This window comes from Gigantopelta aegis, chromosome 13 (assembly GCF_016097555.1).
Source record: "Gigantopelta aegis isolate Gae_Host chromosome 13, Gae_host_genome, whole genome shotgun sequence".
Lineage (NCBI taxonomy): Eukaryota > Metazoa > Mollusca > Gastropoda > Neomphalida > Peltospiridae > Gigantopelta > Gigantopelta aegis.
The window spans coordinates 4,405,216-4,421,045 of NC_054711.1; the positions used below are offsets into that span (position 1 = coordinate 4,405,216).

At 40.7% G+C, this 15,830-nt stretch overlaps 1 protein-coding gene across 1 annotated transcript; it reads left to right on the forward strand.

Annotated features, from left to right (window-relative positions):
• Window positions 1-12,289: 12,289 nt before the first annotated feature.
• Window positions 12,290-13,893, forward strand: LOC121387777 (inositol oxygenase-like). The gene has a single exon (XM_041518984.1). The coding sequence runs from the start codon at window positions 12,379-12,381 to the stop codon at window positions 13,237-13,239; it is 861 nt and encodes a 286-aa protein (XP_041374918.1). The 5' UTR covers window positions 12,290-12,378; the 3' UTR covers window positions 13,240-13,893.
• The last annotated feature ends 1,937 nt before the right edge of the window (window positions 13,894-15,830 follow it).

Genomic DNA, 15,830 nt, shown 5'->3' on the forward strand with positions numbered 1-15,830 from the left:
CAAGTGGATTACACCTACCCACTGAGCTTTGCGGAGCACTCATTCAGGGTTTGGAGTCGGTATCTGGATTAAAAATTCCATGCCTCGACTGAGATCCGAACCCAGTACCTACCAGCCTGTAGACCGATGGCCTAACCACGACGCCACCGAGGCAGGGTAGAGCTTAATGGAATATATACAACTCGATGTCGCCACACACATTGTGTAGGCTACTCCTATATAGAAAGTTGCAAAAAATCTATGCACCTTCCCATGGAAGGAAGGAAATGTTTTATTTAACGACGCACATTGGGCTATTTCTCGTTCTATCCAGTGCCCCACGACTGGTGTAACAAAGGCTGTGGTATGTAGTATCCTGTATGTTGGATGGTGCATATAAAAGATATCTTGCTGCTAATCGAAAAGAGTAGCTCACGAAGTGGCGACAGCGGGTTTCCTCTCTCAATATCTTTGCGGTACTTAACCATAAGTCTGACGCCATATAACCGTAAATAAAATGTGTTGAGTGCATCGTTAAATAAAACATTTCTTGCTTTCCTTGAGAGTGTTTTGTACAATAAACTAAACTCGATATACAATACAATCTCGTTGGGTCGCATACATCGCAACATTCGAACCAAAAAACGAAGTTCCAAGTTACATTTACACGATGTGGATCGAATGGTTGATTCGAACTACCCGATGGGTCGAAAACTTTCTCGAGCACCGACTGGGTTCGAACCAGCGGGGGTGAACTGTAATTGAATTGAGTTTATCAGACGAATAATTGATTTGAGAAATTGGAATAATCCGACATTACTCCAGAAGCTCTTATTCACAAATAAATAAATGAAGGGTTTTTTTTTCATGACACCACTAAAGCACACTGATCTAATAATCATCGGCTATTGGATGTCAAACATTTGGTAATTTTGACTTATAAGTCTTCAGAAGAAAACCAGCTACATTTCCCCACTAGCATCAAGTTTTCCGGACAGGACAGCACATACCACGGACTTTTATATACCAGATATGTAGCAGCAAGTTGACATTTTTTATCTACTTTCCTACAGACAGGACAGCACATACAGGCCTTTTATACACCAGACCAGTTGTGGGGCATTGGTTGGGACGAAACAAAAAAAAAATCAAAGAATTGATCCATGGAGGTTCGATCCTGGAACCCCCGCTTTTGGCGAAATGCCAGAAGGGTCTGAGGAGAGTTGGGGTCGTTTCACATAAGGGTCTTTTATCTGTCCCGTCTAGAAGACACCTTGAAACGGAAGGAGCGGTTTTAAACACTATATGTATAGCAAAACGGAAGGAGCGGTTTTAAACACTATATGTATAGCAAAACGGAAGGAGCGGTTTTAAACACTATATGTATAGCAAAACGGAAGGAGCGGTTTTAAACACTATATGTATAGCGAAACGGAAGGAGCGGTTTTAAACACTATATGTATAGCAAAACGGAAGGAGCGGTTTTAAACACTATATGTATAGCAAAACGGAAGGAGCGGTTTTAAACACTATATGTATAGCAAAACGGAAGGAGCGGTTTTAAACACTATATGTATAGCGAAACGGAAGGAGCGGTTTTAAACACTATATGTATAGCAAAACGGAAGGAGCGGTTTTAAACACTATATGTATAGCGAAACGGAAGGAGCGGTTTTAAACACTATATGTATAGCGAAACGGAAGGAGCGGTTTTAAACACTATATGTATAGCGAAACGGAAGGAGCGGTTTTAAACACTATATGTATAGCAAAACGGAAGGAGCGGTTTTAAACACTATATGTATAGCAAAACGGAAGGAGCGGTTTTAAACACTATATGTATAGCAAAACGGAAGGAGCGGTTTTAAAACACTATATGTATAGCAAAACGGAAGGAGCGGTTTTAAAACACTATATGTATAGCAAAACGGAAGGAGCGGTTTTAAAACACTATATGTATAGCAAAACGGAAGGAGCGGTTTTAAACACTATATGTATAGCAAAACGGAAGGAGCGGTTTTAAACACTATATGTATAGCAAAACGGAAGGAGCGGTTTTTAAACACTATATGTATAGCAAAACGGAAGGAGCGGTTTTAAAACACTATATGTATAGCAAAACGGAAGGAGCGGTTTTAAACACTATATGTATAGCAAAACGGAAGGAGCGGTTTTTAAACACTATATGTATAGCAAAACGGAAGGAGCGGTTTTAAACACTATATGTATAGCGAAACGGAAGGAGCGGTTTTAAACACTATATGTATAGCGAAACGGAAGGAGCGGTTTTAAACACTATATGTATAGCAAAACGGAAGGAGCGGTTTTAAACACTATATGTATAGCGAAACGGAAGGAGCGGTTTTAAACACTATATGTATAGCGGTTTTAAACACTATATGAAACGGAAGGAGCGGTTTTTAAACACTATATGTATAGCGAAACGGAAGGAGCGGTTTTAAACACTATATGTATAGCGAAACGGAAGGAGCGGTTTTAAACACTATATGTATAGCGAAACGGAAGGAGCGGTTTTAAACACAAGGAGCTATATGTATAGCGAAACGGAAGGAGCGGTTTTTAAACACTATATGTATAGCGAAACGGAAGGAGCGGTTTTAAACACTATATGTATAGCGAAAAACGGAAGGAGCGGTTTTAAACACTATATGTATAGCGAAAAACGGAAGGAGCGGTTTTAAACACTATATGTATAGCGAAACGGAAGGAGCGGTTTTAAACACTATATGTATAGCGAAACGGAAGGAGCGGTTTTAAACACTATATGTGTATAGCGAAACGGAAGGAGCGGTTTTAAACACTATATGTATAGCGAAACGGAAGGAGCGGTTTTAAACACTATATGTATAGCGAAACGGAAGGAGCGGTTTTTTAAACACTATATGTATAGCGAAACGGAAGGAGCGGTTTTAAACACTATATGTATAGCGAAAACGGAAGGAGCGGTTTTAAAAACACTATATGTATAGCAAAACGGAAGGAGCGGTTTTAAAACACTATATGTATAGCGAAACGGAAGGAGCGGTTTTAAACACTATATGTATAGCAAAACGGAAGGAGCGGTTTTAAACACTATATGTATAGCAAAACGGAAGGAGCGGTTTTAAACACTATATGTATAGCGAAACGGAAGGAGCGGTTTTAAACACTATATGTATAGCAAAACGGAAGGAGCGGTTTTAAACACTATATGTATAGCGAAACGGAAGGAGCGGTTTTAAACACTATATGTATAGCGAAACGGAAGGAGCGGTTTTAAACACTATATGTATAGCGAAACGGAAGGAGCGGTTTTTAAACACTATATGTATAGCAAAACGGAAGGAGCGGTTTTAAACACTATATGTATAGCGAAACGGAAGGAGCGGTTTTAAACACTATATGTATAGCAAAACGGAAGGAGCGGTTTTAAACACTATATGTATAGCAAAACGGAAGGAGCGGTTTTAAACACTATATGTATAGCAAAACGGAAGGAGCGGTTTTAAACACTATATGTATAGCAAAACAGAAGGAGCGGTTTTAAACACTATATGTATAGCAAAACGGAAGGAGCGGTTTTAAACACTATATGTATAGCAAAACGGAAGGAGCGGTTTTAAACACTATATGTATAGCAAAACGGAAGGAGCGGTTTTAAACACTATATGTATAGCAAAACGGAAGGAGCGGTTTTAAACACTATATGTATAGCAAAACGGAAGGAGCGGTTTTAAAACACTATATGTATAGCAAAACGGAAGGAGCGGTTTTAAACACTATATGTATAGCGAAACGGAAGGAGCGGTTTTAAACACTATATGTATAGCGAAACGGAAGGAGCGGTTTTAAACACTATATGTATAGCGAAACGGAAGGAGCGGTTTTAAAACACTATATGTATAGCGAAACGGAAGGAGCGGTTTTAAACACTATATGTATAGCGAAAACGGAAGGAGCGGTTTTAAACACTATATGTATAGCAAAACGGAAGGAGCGGTTTTAAACACTATATGTATAGCAAAACGGAAGGAGCGGTTTTAAACACTATATGTATAGCAAAACGGAAGGAGCGGTTTTAAACACTATATGTATAGCGAAACGGAAGGAGCGGTTTTAAACACTATATGTATAGCGAAACGGAAGGAGCGGTTTTAAACACTATATGTATAGCGAAACGGAAGGAGCGGTTTTAAACACTATATGTATAGCAAAACGGAAGGAGCGGTTTTTTAAACACTATATGTATAGCAAAACGGAAGGAGCGGTTTTAAACACTATATGTATAGCAAAACGGAAGGAGCGGTTTTAAACACTATATGTATAGCGAAACGGAAGGAGCGGTTTTAAACACTATATGTATAGCGAAACGGAAGGAGCGGTTTTAAACACTATATATGTATAGCAAAACGGAAGGAGCGGTTTTTAAACACTATATGTATAGCGAAACGGAAGGAGCGGTTTTAAACACTATATGTATAGCAAAACGGAAGGAGCGGTTTTAAACACTATATGTATAGCAAAACGGAAGGAGCGGTTTTAAAACACTATATGTATAGCAAAACGGAAGGAGCGGTTTTTAAACACTATATGTATAGCGAAACGGAAGGAGCGGTTTTAAACACTATATGTATAGCGAAACGGAAGGAGCGGTTTTAAACACTATATGTATAGCGAAACGGAAGGAGCGGTTTTAAACACTATATGTATAGCAAAACGGAAGGAGCGGTTTTAAACACTATATGTATAGCAAAACGGAAGGAGCGGTTTTTAAACACTATATGTATAGCAAAACGGAAGGAGCGGTTTTAAACACTATATGTATAGCAAAACGGAAGGAGCGGTTTTAAACACTATATGTATAGCGAAACGGAAGGAGCGGTTTTAAACACTATATGTATAGCAAAACGGAAGGAGCGGTTTTAAACACTATATGTATAGCGAAACGGAAGGAGCGGTTTTAAACACTATATGTATAGCGAAACGGAAGGAGCGGTTTTAAACACTATATGTATAGCGAAACGGAAGGAGCGGTTTTAAAACACTATATGTATAGCGAAACGGAAGGAGCGGTTTTAAACACTATATAGTTTTTATATATGTATAGCGAAATGCCTAAAATATCTATTGGCTCTTACAAATTAATTTGTGTCTACATTGATCCACTGAAATATCAAGCCGACCAAGTTTCATTTGATTTCAACTCATTTTCATGCTTATATCCAATTAAGGTCCAAGCACGCTGTCCTGGGCGCACACATCAGCCATCTGGGCTGTTAGTGGTCAGTGAGAGAGAAGAGGGTGTTGCGGTCTTACACCTACCCACTGAGTCGTTCGATCTCGCTCTTGGTGGGAGCCGGTACCAGGCTGCGAACCTTTTACCTACCAGCCTTATGCCCGATGGCTTAATCACGACACCATCGAGGCCGGTGCCGACCAAGTATTAACATTGGCGGATCCAGAGGGAGGCAAATCATGCAATTGTCCACGGTAATCGGCAATGCCGTGGAGTTTTTAATTCTGCACGGCACTTTTTTGCCTTGGGAGGCGGGACTATATTCAGGTGGGTTTTTTTTCAATGGCAAATTTGTTTTTTTGCCGTGGACACTCATAATTGTAACCCCCCCCCCCCCCCCCAACACACACACACACACATCGCTTGTTTGAAGTGTCTTTTTACAGCTCTGAAAATGCATATCTGAACATCATTTATTTCCGAGAAGCACACCCCCGAACCCCATACAAACTCAAAGTTCCCTTTTTAAAAAATTATGTGACCCCCCCCCCCCCCCCCCCCCCCCCCCCCATACCCCCCCCCCCCCCCCACCCCACCCCACCCCCCCCCCCCCTACACACATACACACCTTTACAAAATCCTGGATCAGCCATTATAAAAATAAATTAATTGAATTCCTTTGCTAAAAGGTTGTGGGGCTTTTTAGGTGTGTGTTTTTTGTTGTCTGTCCATAGAAAGCGTTCGATCCAGCGACCTATCACACTGAAGATGGTGGAATCTGGCTCAGTCGGTAGAGCGCTCGCTTGGAGTGCTGGCGTCATGAGGCCAAACTACGTCAGTCGGTCCATTCCCTATTTGGTGTCCCTCCCACCCCCTCCGTGCCCCACTATTGATATACAATGTATCTAATGCTAGGCTAACGTTGGCCAACTTTCTGCTGGCAGTTGGTAGTCTGAGCTAGCATTAAGTACACGAACGCTTTACCACTGGGCTACGCCCCGCACCTCGTTCGGTGAACTGCTCACGGTAAACAGAAATAGCGTTGGCATGTGACCGACACGGATATGGCGACATAAAAGAACACAAAAACAAAGTGTACAAAATACCTATTTGATCCGGTCTTTATAATAGTTTCTCGGTCTTAACTTTAACTGTGGTTTCTAGAGCAAAGCGTGTTCGAAATCCTAGTGGTATATGAAAGTGTTCCACTTTCAAAATCATGGCTGTGTTTTTGACCTGGATAAGCCAGCGTAGTGAAACCAATGCGGAGTGCGGCGTCATATATGCACCAACGTAATTGTATTGTCTGTCCTATATGCTTAAATAATAAAAATATTCCAGGAAATGTAGTTTTAAAGTTTGTTTTGTTTCAACGACACCATTAGAACACATATATTAATTAATCATCGGCTATTGGGTATTAGTAACTCTGACATTAAATCAGAGGAAACCCGCTGTCGCCACTACATGGGCTACTCTTTCCGATTAGCAGCAAGGGATCTTTTATTTGCGCTTCCCACAGGCAGGATAGCACAAACCATGGCCTTTGTTGAACCTGTTATGGATCACTGGTCGGTGCAAGTGGTTTACACCTACCCATTGAGCCTTGCGGAGCACTCACTCAGGGTTTGGAGTCCGAACCCAGTACCTACCAGCCTGTAGACCGATAGCCTACCACGACGCCACCGAGGCCGGTTAGTGGTATATGAGCACTTTAAACTAGTTACCTACCTACCTACCTATCAAGAGCAAATTATATTGTAAAGTTAACGATGACGATAGGGTCATATTGAAACTAAAAGCACTTGGAATGCACTAATATAATATATATATATATATATTATATATATATATTATATATATATATATATATATATATATTATAATAATAATAATAATAATAATAATAGTAATAATAATAATTTTAAAATTTAATCATAATAAAAAAAAAAACCTCGACAAATTTTGTTTAAATAAAATTAAAATAAAAAGATCCCCACCGCAAAAAAAAACCACACACAAAAAAAAAAAAAAAAAAAACCCCAGAAAACAAACAAAAAAACAAAACAAACATGACCTGCTATTATAAGGTTTTCTGCAATGTAAACTAAAAGGAAGGGAGGGGTGGGGGGAGGGAGAGGCCTCCACGCAAAACTTGGTACGACTTTAGCAAAAGACAAAACTGATACGGTACCTGCTTCAAAAAAAAATAAAAAAATAATAATTCATGTCTCCCTCTCCTGACAATGTAAAATTTTTGGAAAGCGTGGCGACTTCAAACGCTTTTTGTGAATGAAAAAAAAAAACGATCTAAAAACGGGGTCAGTGTTTTCAAGACTGACTTGATTGTTACAGAACTGTGTTAAGTTATGACATACATACCTACATCATTCGAATGATAAGACCTTGTTTATTTACGTTGTCATTTTTGATGCGCAATAACAGAAACATTTTAAGTTTATTTTGTTTAACGACACTACTAGAGCACATTGATTTGTTAATCGTCGTCTACTAGATGTCAAACATTTGGTAATTCTGACTTATAGACAGGAAACCCGCTACATTTATTTTTTTATTACAATAATAATAAAAAAAACAATACATGTTTAATATAAATATCCTTTGACAAAAACAGCGCTCGCTAGAGGCGTGGTCGGTCTAGGATCGATCCTCGTCAGTGGGCTATTTTTCGTTCCAGCCAGTGCACCACAACTGGTATAGCAAAGGTCGTGGTATGTGCTATCCTGTCTGTGGGATAGTGTATATAAAATTTAGCGGGTTTCCTCGTTAAGACTATATGTCAAATTACCAAATCTTTGACATTCAATAGTCGATGATTAATAAATCAATGTGCTCTAGTGGTGTCGTTAAACAAAGGGGCGGGACGTAGCCCAGTGGTACAGCGTTCGCTAGATGCGCGGTCGGAGTGGGATCGATCCCCGTAGGTGGGCCCATTGGGCTATTTCTCGTTCCAGTCAGTGCGCTACGACTGGTATATCAAAGGTATGTACTACCCTGCCTGTGGGATTGTGCATATAAAAGATCCCTTGCTGCTAATCGGAAAGCGTAGCCCATGAAGTGGCGACAGCGGGTTTCCTCTCTCAATATCTATGTGGTCCTTAACCATGTCTCACACCATATAACCATAAATAAAATATGTTGAGTGCGTCGTTAAATAAAACATGTCTTTCTTTCTTTCGTTAAACAAGACAAACTAATTTGCAACACAATTTAATTACGGTTATATGGCGTCGGACATATGGTTAAGGACCACACAGATAATAAGAGAGGAAACCCGCTGTAGTCACGCAATGTGCTACTCTTTCCGATTAGCAGCAAGGAATATTTTATATGTTGTAGCATTCCACAGACTGGATAGTACATACCAAGGTCTTTATTACACTATTTTTGCAGCACTGGCTGGAACAAGAAATACGTCAATGGTCGACCGACGAGGGTCGATGTAAGACCGACCGCGGATCAGGCGAGCGCTGTACCACTGTGCTCTGCCACGTCCCAAAAAGGATCTGAATGCAAATTCATTTTAAAAAAAAAATGTTCAACAGGGATCAAAATTGTCTGAAAATTCTGCCGGACATTCGGTAAAACAAGCTATAAATTCTGCCGAATCAAAACCTGCCGGACCAATCATGATCATAGAGTATAAACGCAAAATAATTGCTTGTATGACGGGACGATAGACAAAACAAATCTCCCGGCCCGTGGTGATGATGTCTGGTATAAAAAACGGCCAGGTTGGTAGCATTTCGACCCCTGTCCAGTATTATTTAATGTTTCGTCTGTAGAATGTGTGCGAACATGCTTTTCAATTAAAATACCATCCACTCTGAAAACCCGAGATTTCGTTTACATGCATTCGTTTCTTTACACCCACCACCACCTTCTCTCTCTCTCTCTCTCTCTCTCTCTCTCTCTCTCTCTCTCTCTCTCTCTCTCTCTCTCTCTCTCTCTCTCTCTCTCTCTCTCTCTCTCTCTCTCTCTCTCTCTCTCTCTCTCTCTCTCTCTCTCTCTCTCTCTCTCTCTCTCTCTCTCCTTTGTTTCCTGTATCTCTCTCCTCTGTACCTCTCTCTCCAAGTCTCACTCCCATTCTATGTATCTCTCACTCAATCTTCTCACGCTCTTCCTCTTTCTTTCTTTCTCTCCCTCCCTCCTCCCTCCCCTTCTTTTTTTTCTTTCTCCTTCTGTCCGTTTTTCTCGTCTCTCTCTCTCTCTCTCTCTCTCTCTCTCTCTCTCTCTCTCTCTCTCTCTCTCTCTCTCTCTCTCTCTCTCTCTCTCAGGTACATACACGCATGCACGCACCCAGCACATACATATACACGCATGCATACATGTACACATACACATGCACGCACGCACACACACGTCTCCTAAATCCATACCTGACTGTGTCAACCACAATCATTTTACATTTTCTAGTCACGACCATCCACACATGTTATTGTACATTATTCATTTGATCATACATTATTGATACACCGTAGCCGTACCAGCTTTGACAGCTTGCAACTGCAGACGAGTCAAAAGCGAATCTATGGTTTGACCAACGAATAATGGGAGGGACGTGCTAAGTTGCTTTTAAGATCTTTATTATTGTCATTAGCGTAGTAAATATTTTAGATTGAGACACCATGGCAGTCGGGGGGGGGGGGGGGGGGTGGGGGGGGGGGGTCACTTACACTGTCTACTGGTTAAATACACCAGTAGAGCACACTGATTTTTTAATCATCGGTTATTGGATGTCAAACATTTGGTCATTTTAACATTGGTAGTGAGGGTTCTTTTATATGCACCATCGCACAGACAGGATAGCACATACCACGGCCTTTGATATATCAATCTTATTGCTTTGGCTGGGAAATACATTGTCGTTTGTTGGGGGGGGGGGGGGGTAACCACACCACTAGAGCACATTGATTAATTAAGCATCGGCTATTGGATGTCAAACATTTGGTAATTCTGATACGGTAACCCGCTAATGCAGCAAGGGATCTTTTATATGCATTTCCCCACAGACAGAAAAGCACATACCACGACCATTGATCAGTTGTCGTGCACCGGTTGGAATCTAATCAGCTGAATGGATCCATCGAGGTGGTTCGATCTTGCGACACAAGCACTTTAAGCAAGCACTCAACCCACTGAGCTAAATCCCGCTCCTTAAAAGGTGTTGAGATGAATGATTTGATTGGGGGGGGGGGGGGGGGGCGGCATAACCCCACCTCACCCCGGCTATGCCCACCTGGTTGTTGTTTTATTACATATAAATACCTTATTAAAGTATTTAACGTAAATTGTTTACATTCAAAAACACAATATGTAAATGGGAGGGGAGGGCGTAGAAACCTCAACACACCCCTTGAATCTGCACCTGTAACTGACATTTATTCGATAACAAACCTAATGGGACGGACCGTGCTATAGTATACTCAACCAAAAAAGTATTGCAGTTCCCACTAAATCGTCTTCAAACTTTATATTATTTGTCTAAAACCAGTCAAATTAAGTTAATTAAGTAAAATGGATTATTTGAAAAGCCTGGAAGTAAATTTATGTTTATGAACAGATGTTTATTGACGAATACTTCATTGTTAAATAGGAGGGTACAAAAATGTGATTTTGTCACAAATGTCAATATCTTGTATGCCGACCATTTTGGCGAATAACGGCTGTACAACGACGTCTCATGCTGGACGTAAGCCTACGAACTTCTACTGCAGCAATTTGGTTCCATTCTTGACGTAACGCCAGTTCAAGGTCACGAAAAGTGTTCAGTTGTGGTGATGTTCTCGTAATCGTCGACCCAAGATGTCCCACATGTGTTCAATGGAGAAAAGGTCGGGGGATCTGGCTTGCCAGTCTAAGACTTGAATGTGATTTCTCTGCAAAAGTTCGTTAGTTATGCGGGCGGAAGGAGGACGGGCATTATCTTGCTGAAATGTGAACGTATGGTTGTGTTGCATAAATGGCAAGACAACAGGTGTAATGATTTCGTCACAATATCGTTGTGCAGTTAATGTTCCATTAACAGTAACCAGGTCAGTTTTGCCGTTGGAATGAATTCCCGCCCAGACCATGATGCTGCCTCTGCCGTATCTGTCAAGCTCGATGATGTTTGCAGCGTCGTAACGTTCGCCTCGTCGACGCCATGCTCTTAGTCTACCATCCGCAAACTCTAGACAGAATCGAGATTCATCTGTGAACAAGACTTCGTTCCACTGTCTAAGACGTCATTGCTGATGAATCCTGGCCCACCTCAAGCGTTCTGCGACATGACGTCGTGTTAATGGAACCCCTACTACAGGGCGACGAGCTCTTAAACCAGCGTCATGGAGTCGATTACGAACAGGGTGAACCATTGTGCCAGTAGCCAGTCGTAAGTCGGTCGCCAAGTTGGGAGCACCTTGGAATCTACGGCGGCGTGATGACGTCACTAAATACAGGTCCTCTCTTTGCGTTGTCGCACGTGTCTTTTACTGCTCCATTTTGTTGCAAACGATACCGTAGACGCAGTATTGTCGTCGGGTGGACATTAAAGTGACGAGCAACGTTCCTAACACTTTCACCAGCAGCAAGTCTACCAATGGCCTCATGGCGTTGGTTTTCGGACATTGATGGACGGAGTCCCATGGCAATTTTCACACAATTTTCTTTCGTTTCACATTAGATACAGGTCTGCCAGTTGAAAATCAAGGCTTATGCTTAATCATTGCACGTGATTTTCATGTTATGTGCGCACACAACATTTTGAGACTGTGCACCAGCAAAGACAGGAAGTGGAAAACTTTCGCGAAAAAAACAGTATGCTGGATTAAACACGGTGATTACTTGCATTTCTTTCAAAATTGCAAAATGTATACATTATGATCACAAATGCAATACTGCAATACTTTTTTGGTTGAGTATACATGTTTTATAAGACTAACTTCGTGACAATACTATCGTTGGCGAAAGCGGCAATACCTGTTTGATCCGGTTTCCTCGCTTTTAATCGGTCGTGGGACTATTGTTAGTATAGTATTTAAGCAGATTTTGTCGAAGACACATCACATTTTTCACTAAACGTTTGTGAATAGGTCTACTAAAAACTTAGATTTTGTTAATTAAAAAAAGAAGAAAAAAGAAGGAAAAAAAAAATAATAATAATGTTAAGTAATAGCATAAATGAAGGTGTCATGTTGTTGAAAGACCCTTCGGAATATCGCCCAGACATTAAGGAATGCGAGGATTTCAGGGATTTTAGGGTGCACAACGTACCCGCTAAAGTGAAGAAAACGTACGACGTCATGCACTCGAAGCAGACGTTGTCGTTCGTGCAGGAGAGGATGTCCTTCTGGGGAAAGCACGACCATGCGCAGACGACCGTCATGGAAGCCGTCCTGGCTCTCAACGGACTCGTGGACGAGAGCGACCCGGATGCCGATTTTCCTAATTCGATGCACGCGTTTCAAACGGCAGAAGGAATTCGAAAACATCACCCAGACAAAGAGTGGTTCCAGCTGACTGGGTTGATCCATGACATCGGGAAGGTGATGGCCCTATGGGGGGAGCCTCAGTGGGCAACCGTGGGGGATACGTTTGTAGTGGGCTGTGCCCCAGATCCCTCGGTGGTGTTCGGCGTGGAGAGTTTTCGAAACAACCCGGACACGAAGAACGAGAAACTCAATACCAAGTTTGGCATCTACTCCGAGAACTGCGGTCTGGAAAACGTGCTCATGTCCTGGGGTCACGACGAATATCTGTACAGAGTTCTGAAGGCGAACGTCAACTCGCTTCCGGAAGAAGCTCTATACGTCATTCGATTCCATTCATTCTACCCGTGGCATTGGAACGGAGGCTACATGCACCTGTGCAACAACAAGGATTTAGAAATGCTGAATTGGGTCAAAGAATTCAACCAGTTTGATCTGTATACAAAATCGCCCGAATTACCGGAAATGGAAAAGCTAATTCCGTATTACCAAGGTTTAATTGACAAGTATATTCCTGGCACGTTGAGGTGGTAAATCTGACGTCATATATAAAAACAGACGTGAGTTTGTGGTATATTAAAAGAAAGGAGAAACAAAGAAGAAGAAAAAAGACGTGCATTGCAATAAGTAAAACTGACGCCATGAACAATTACAAACCTATTTGTGGGCGATTTTGGAAGAAAAAACAAAAACATTACAATTTTTTGGAAACACTAGTTTATCTTTTAACTTAAGGAACAAATGCATTTGATGTATGCACATTTACAATCTCAGAAAATGGTGCAAAACGTCTTCAACAAAACTGATGACGACTTGAAAAGACGTTTCTCCCTTATACGCAAAACATAATCTGTGTCCGTATATCTTTTGTCGGCGGAAATGTTATCCAATCAGGAACTTGTTAACACTTCGATAATATCCGTGAGAACGATGAACTGCTCGAGATAAAGTGATTATGAAAAACTATGGTTTAAGTCCTTATTTACAGTTTGTATCTTTTGGGCGTGGATTTTTCAATTTTTAAAAATATAATTAATAACCCCATCCCATTTGGTTACACTAATTACGGTACTAGTCTTTAGTTAAAACCGGTTTGATCTTGATGACGTATTATCGACAGTCGAACCTTCCTATTTCAGAATTGATATTTTATAAAGTGTTAGTAGAACTTTCAAAGTTTATTTTGTATACTAGTAACACATTAATCATGTATATATTTTTAAAATAAAATATACTAAAGTAGACAATGAACGTTTACACTTCTTAATTTTACGTGTTAAAATCGACAAATTCAAATAAATATTATTTCGTTTGAAAGGGTAAAGTCGGTGTGTGTGTGTGTGTGTGTGTGTGTGTGTGTGTGTGTGTGTGTGTTTAACGACATCAAAGATTAAGCACATTGATTTAATAATCATCCGACCCCATACAACCGTAAATAAAATGTGTTGAGTGCGTCGTTAAATAAAACATATCCTATCCTTCCTTCCATCTGCTTTTGGATGTCTAACATTTGGTAATTTTGACATATAACCTTAGAGAGGAATCGGGTGCATGTGCAGGGGAAGGGTATTGGAGGTCGAAACCCTTACTTGCCCAAGCTTTTGTATTTTTGGGGGGAGCATGGCCCCATATAAACTTCGCTTAACACAGTCTTCACTTAAGCACATACCACGGCCGTTGACCAGTTGTGGTACATTCGTTGGAACAAGAAAAAAAAGAAAGAAAAGAAATGTTTTATTTAACGACGCACTCAACACATTTTATTTACGGTTATATGGCGTCAGACATATGGTTACGGACCACACAGATTTTGAGAGGAAACCCGCTGTCGCCACTACATGGGCTTCTCTTTCCGATTAGCAGCAAGGGATCTTTTATTTGCGCTTCCCACAGGCAGTATAGCACAAACCATGGCCTAAGTTAAACCAGTTATGGATCACTGGTCGGTGCAAGTGGTTTACACCTACCCATTGAGCCTTGCGGAGCACTCACTCAGGGTTTGGAGTCGGTATCTGGATTAAAAATCTCATGCCTCGACTGGGATCCGAACCCAGTACCTACCAGCCTGTAGACCAATGGCCTAATCACTACGCCACCGAGGCCGGTTAAACAAGAAAATAATTCTATGCAATTGAATGGATCCGCCGATCGAGGTGGTTCGATCCTGCGATGCAAGCACCTCAAGCGAGCACTCAACCGACTGAGCTAACTCCTGCTTCTCCCTTACTAATTAGTATACATAGGGAGTAGAAGGAAATGTTTTATTTAACGACGCACTGAACACATTTTATTTACGGATTATAACGGGTCTGCCCTCTTTGATTTGTTGAAAATATTGTCACGTGATCCAGACTTGTTTACTGAACTTCTCTCTCAAAAGACACAGCCAGTTGTTTTTCTTCTCTTTTTCTTATGTTTTTTTTGTTTTGTTGGTTTGGGTTTTATTTTTAAATTAGTATTTACACTTGTATATTGTACATAATTATACAAATATTTTATAAAATGATTTCCTTTCTTTATTATTTGCATTTGTGTTTTATTAGGCACGGACCCGTCACGACTATCATACGTAGATATGTGTGCGTCCCTCCCTTCTCCTGTGTGTTTATTATATAAATGTATACAGTTAAACCCCTCGAGACCGGACCCTCTGTAAACCGGAATCACTAAATACTGGACATTTTCCCATAGTCCCGTGAGTTAAGCATTTTTAACACTAAAGTTTACCTCTCTAAACCGAAAACATAATAATATATTCAACCCTGGCAATTGGCTATGCAAGTGAAAGAAGAAGAAAACAAATAGTTACATAGTTTAAAATTTATTTTTGTGATTTTGTAGCCATGCGCTATTGTTATATGCCATATTACAAATACGAAACATTAAAGCCAGACACACACGTACGTACGTACGTACGTACGTACATACATATACACCTCAATAGCTCAGAAGGTATCGTGGCAAGTCTGCAATTTGCGGTCGATTCTGTGCCATAAGTTCGAGTCCCAGCAACGGCATGAGACAATTTGTGAGGGCAGAAAGGATTTAATTATCCCCTGCGTCATTGCGTTAATATCTATGTATGTAATAGTCAACCTCGACATGCATATAATATATAGATATTA

Coding starts and splice junctions, on each gene's coding strand:
- LOC121387777 (XM_041518984.1), top strand. CDS start 12,379: ATGTTAAGTAATAGCATAAATGAAGGTGTCATGTTGTTGAAAGACCCT.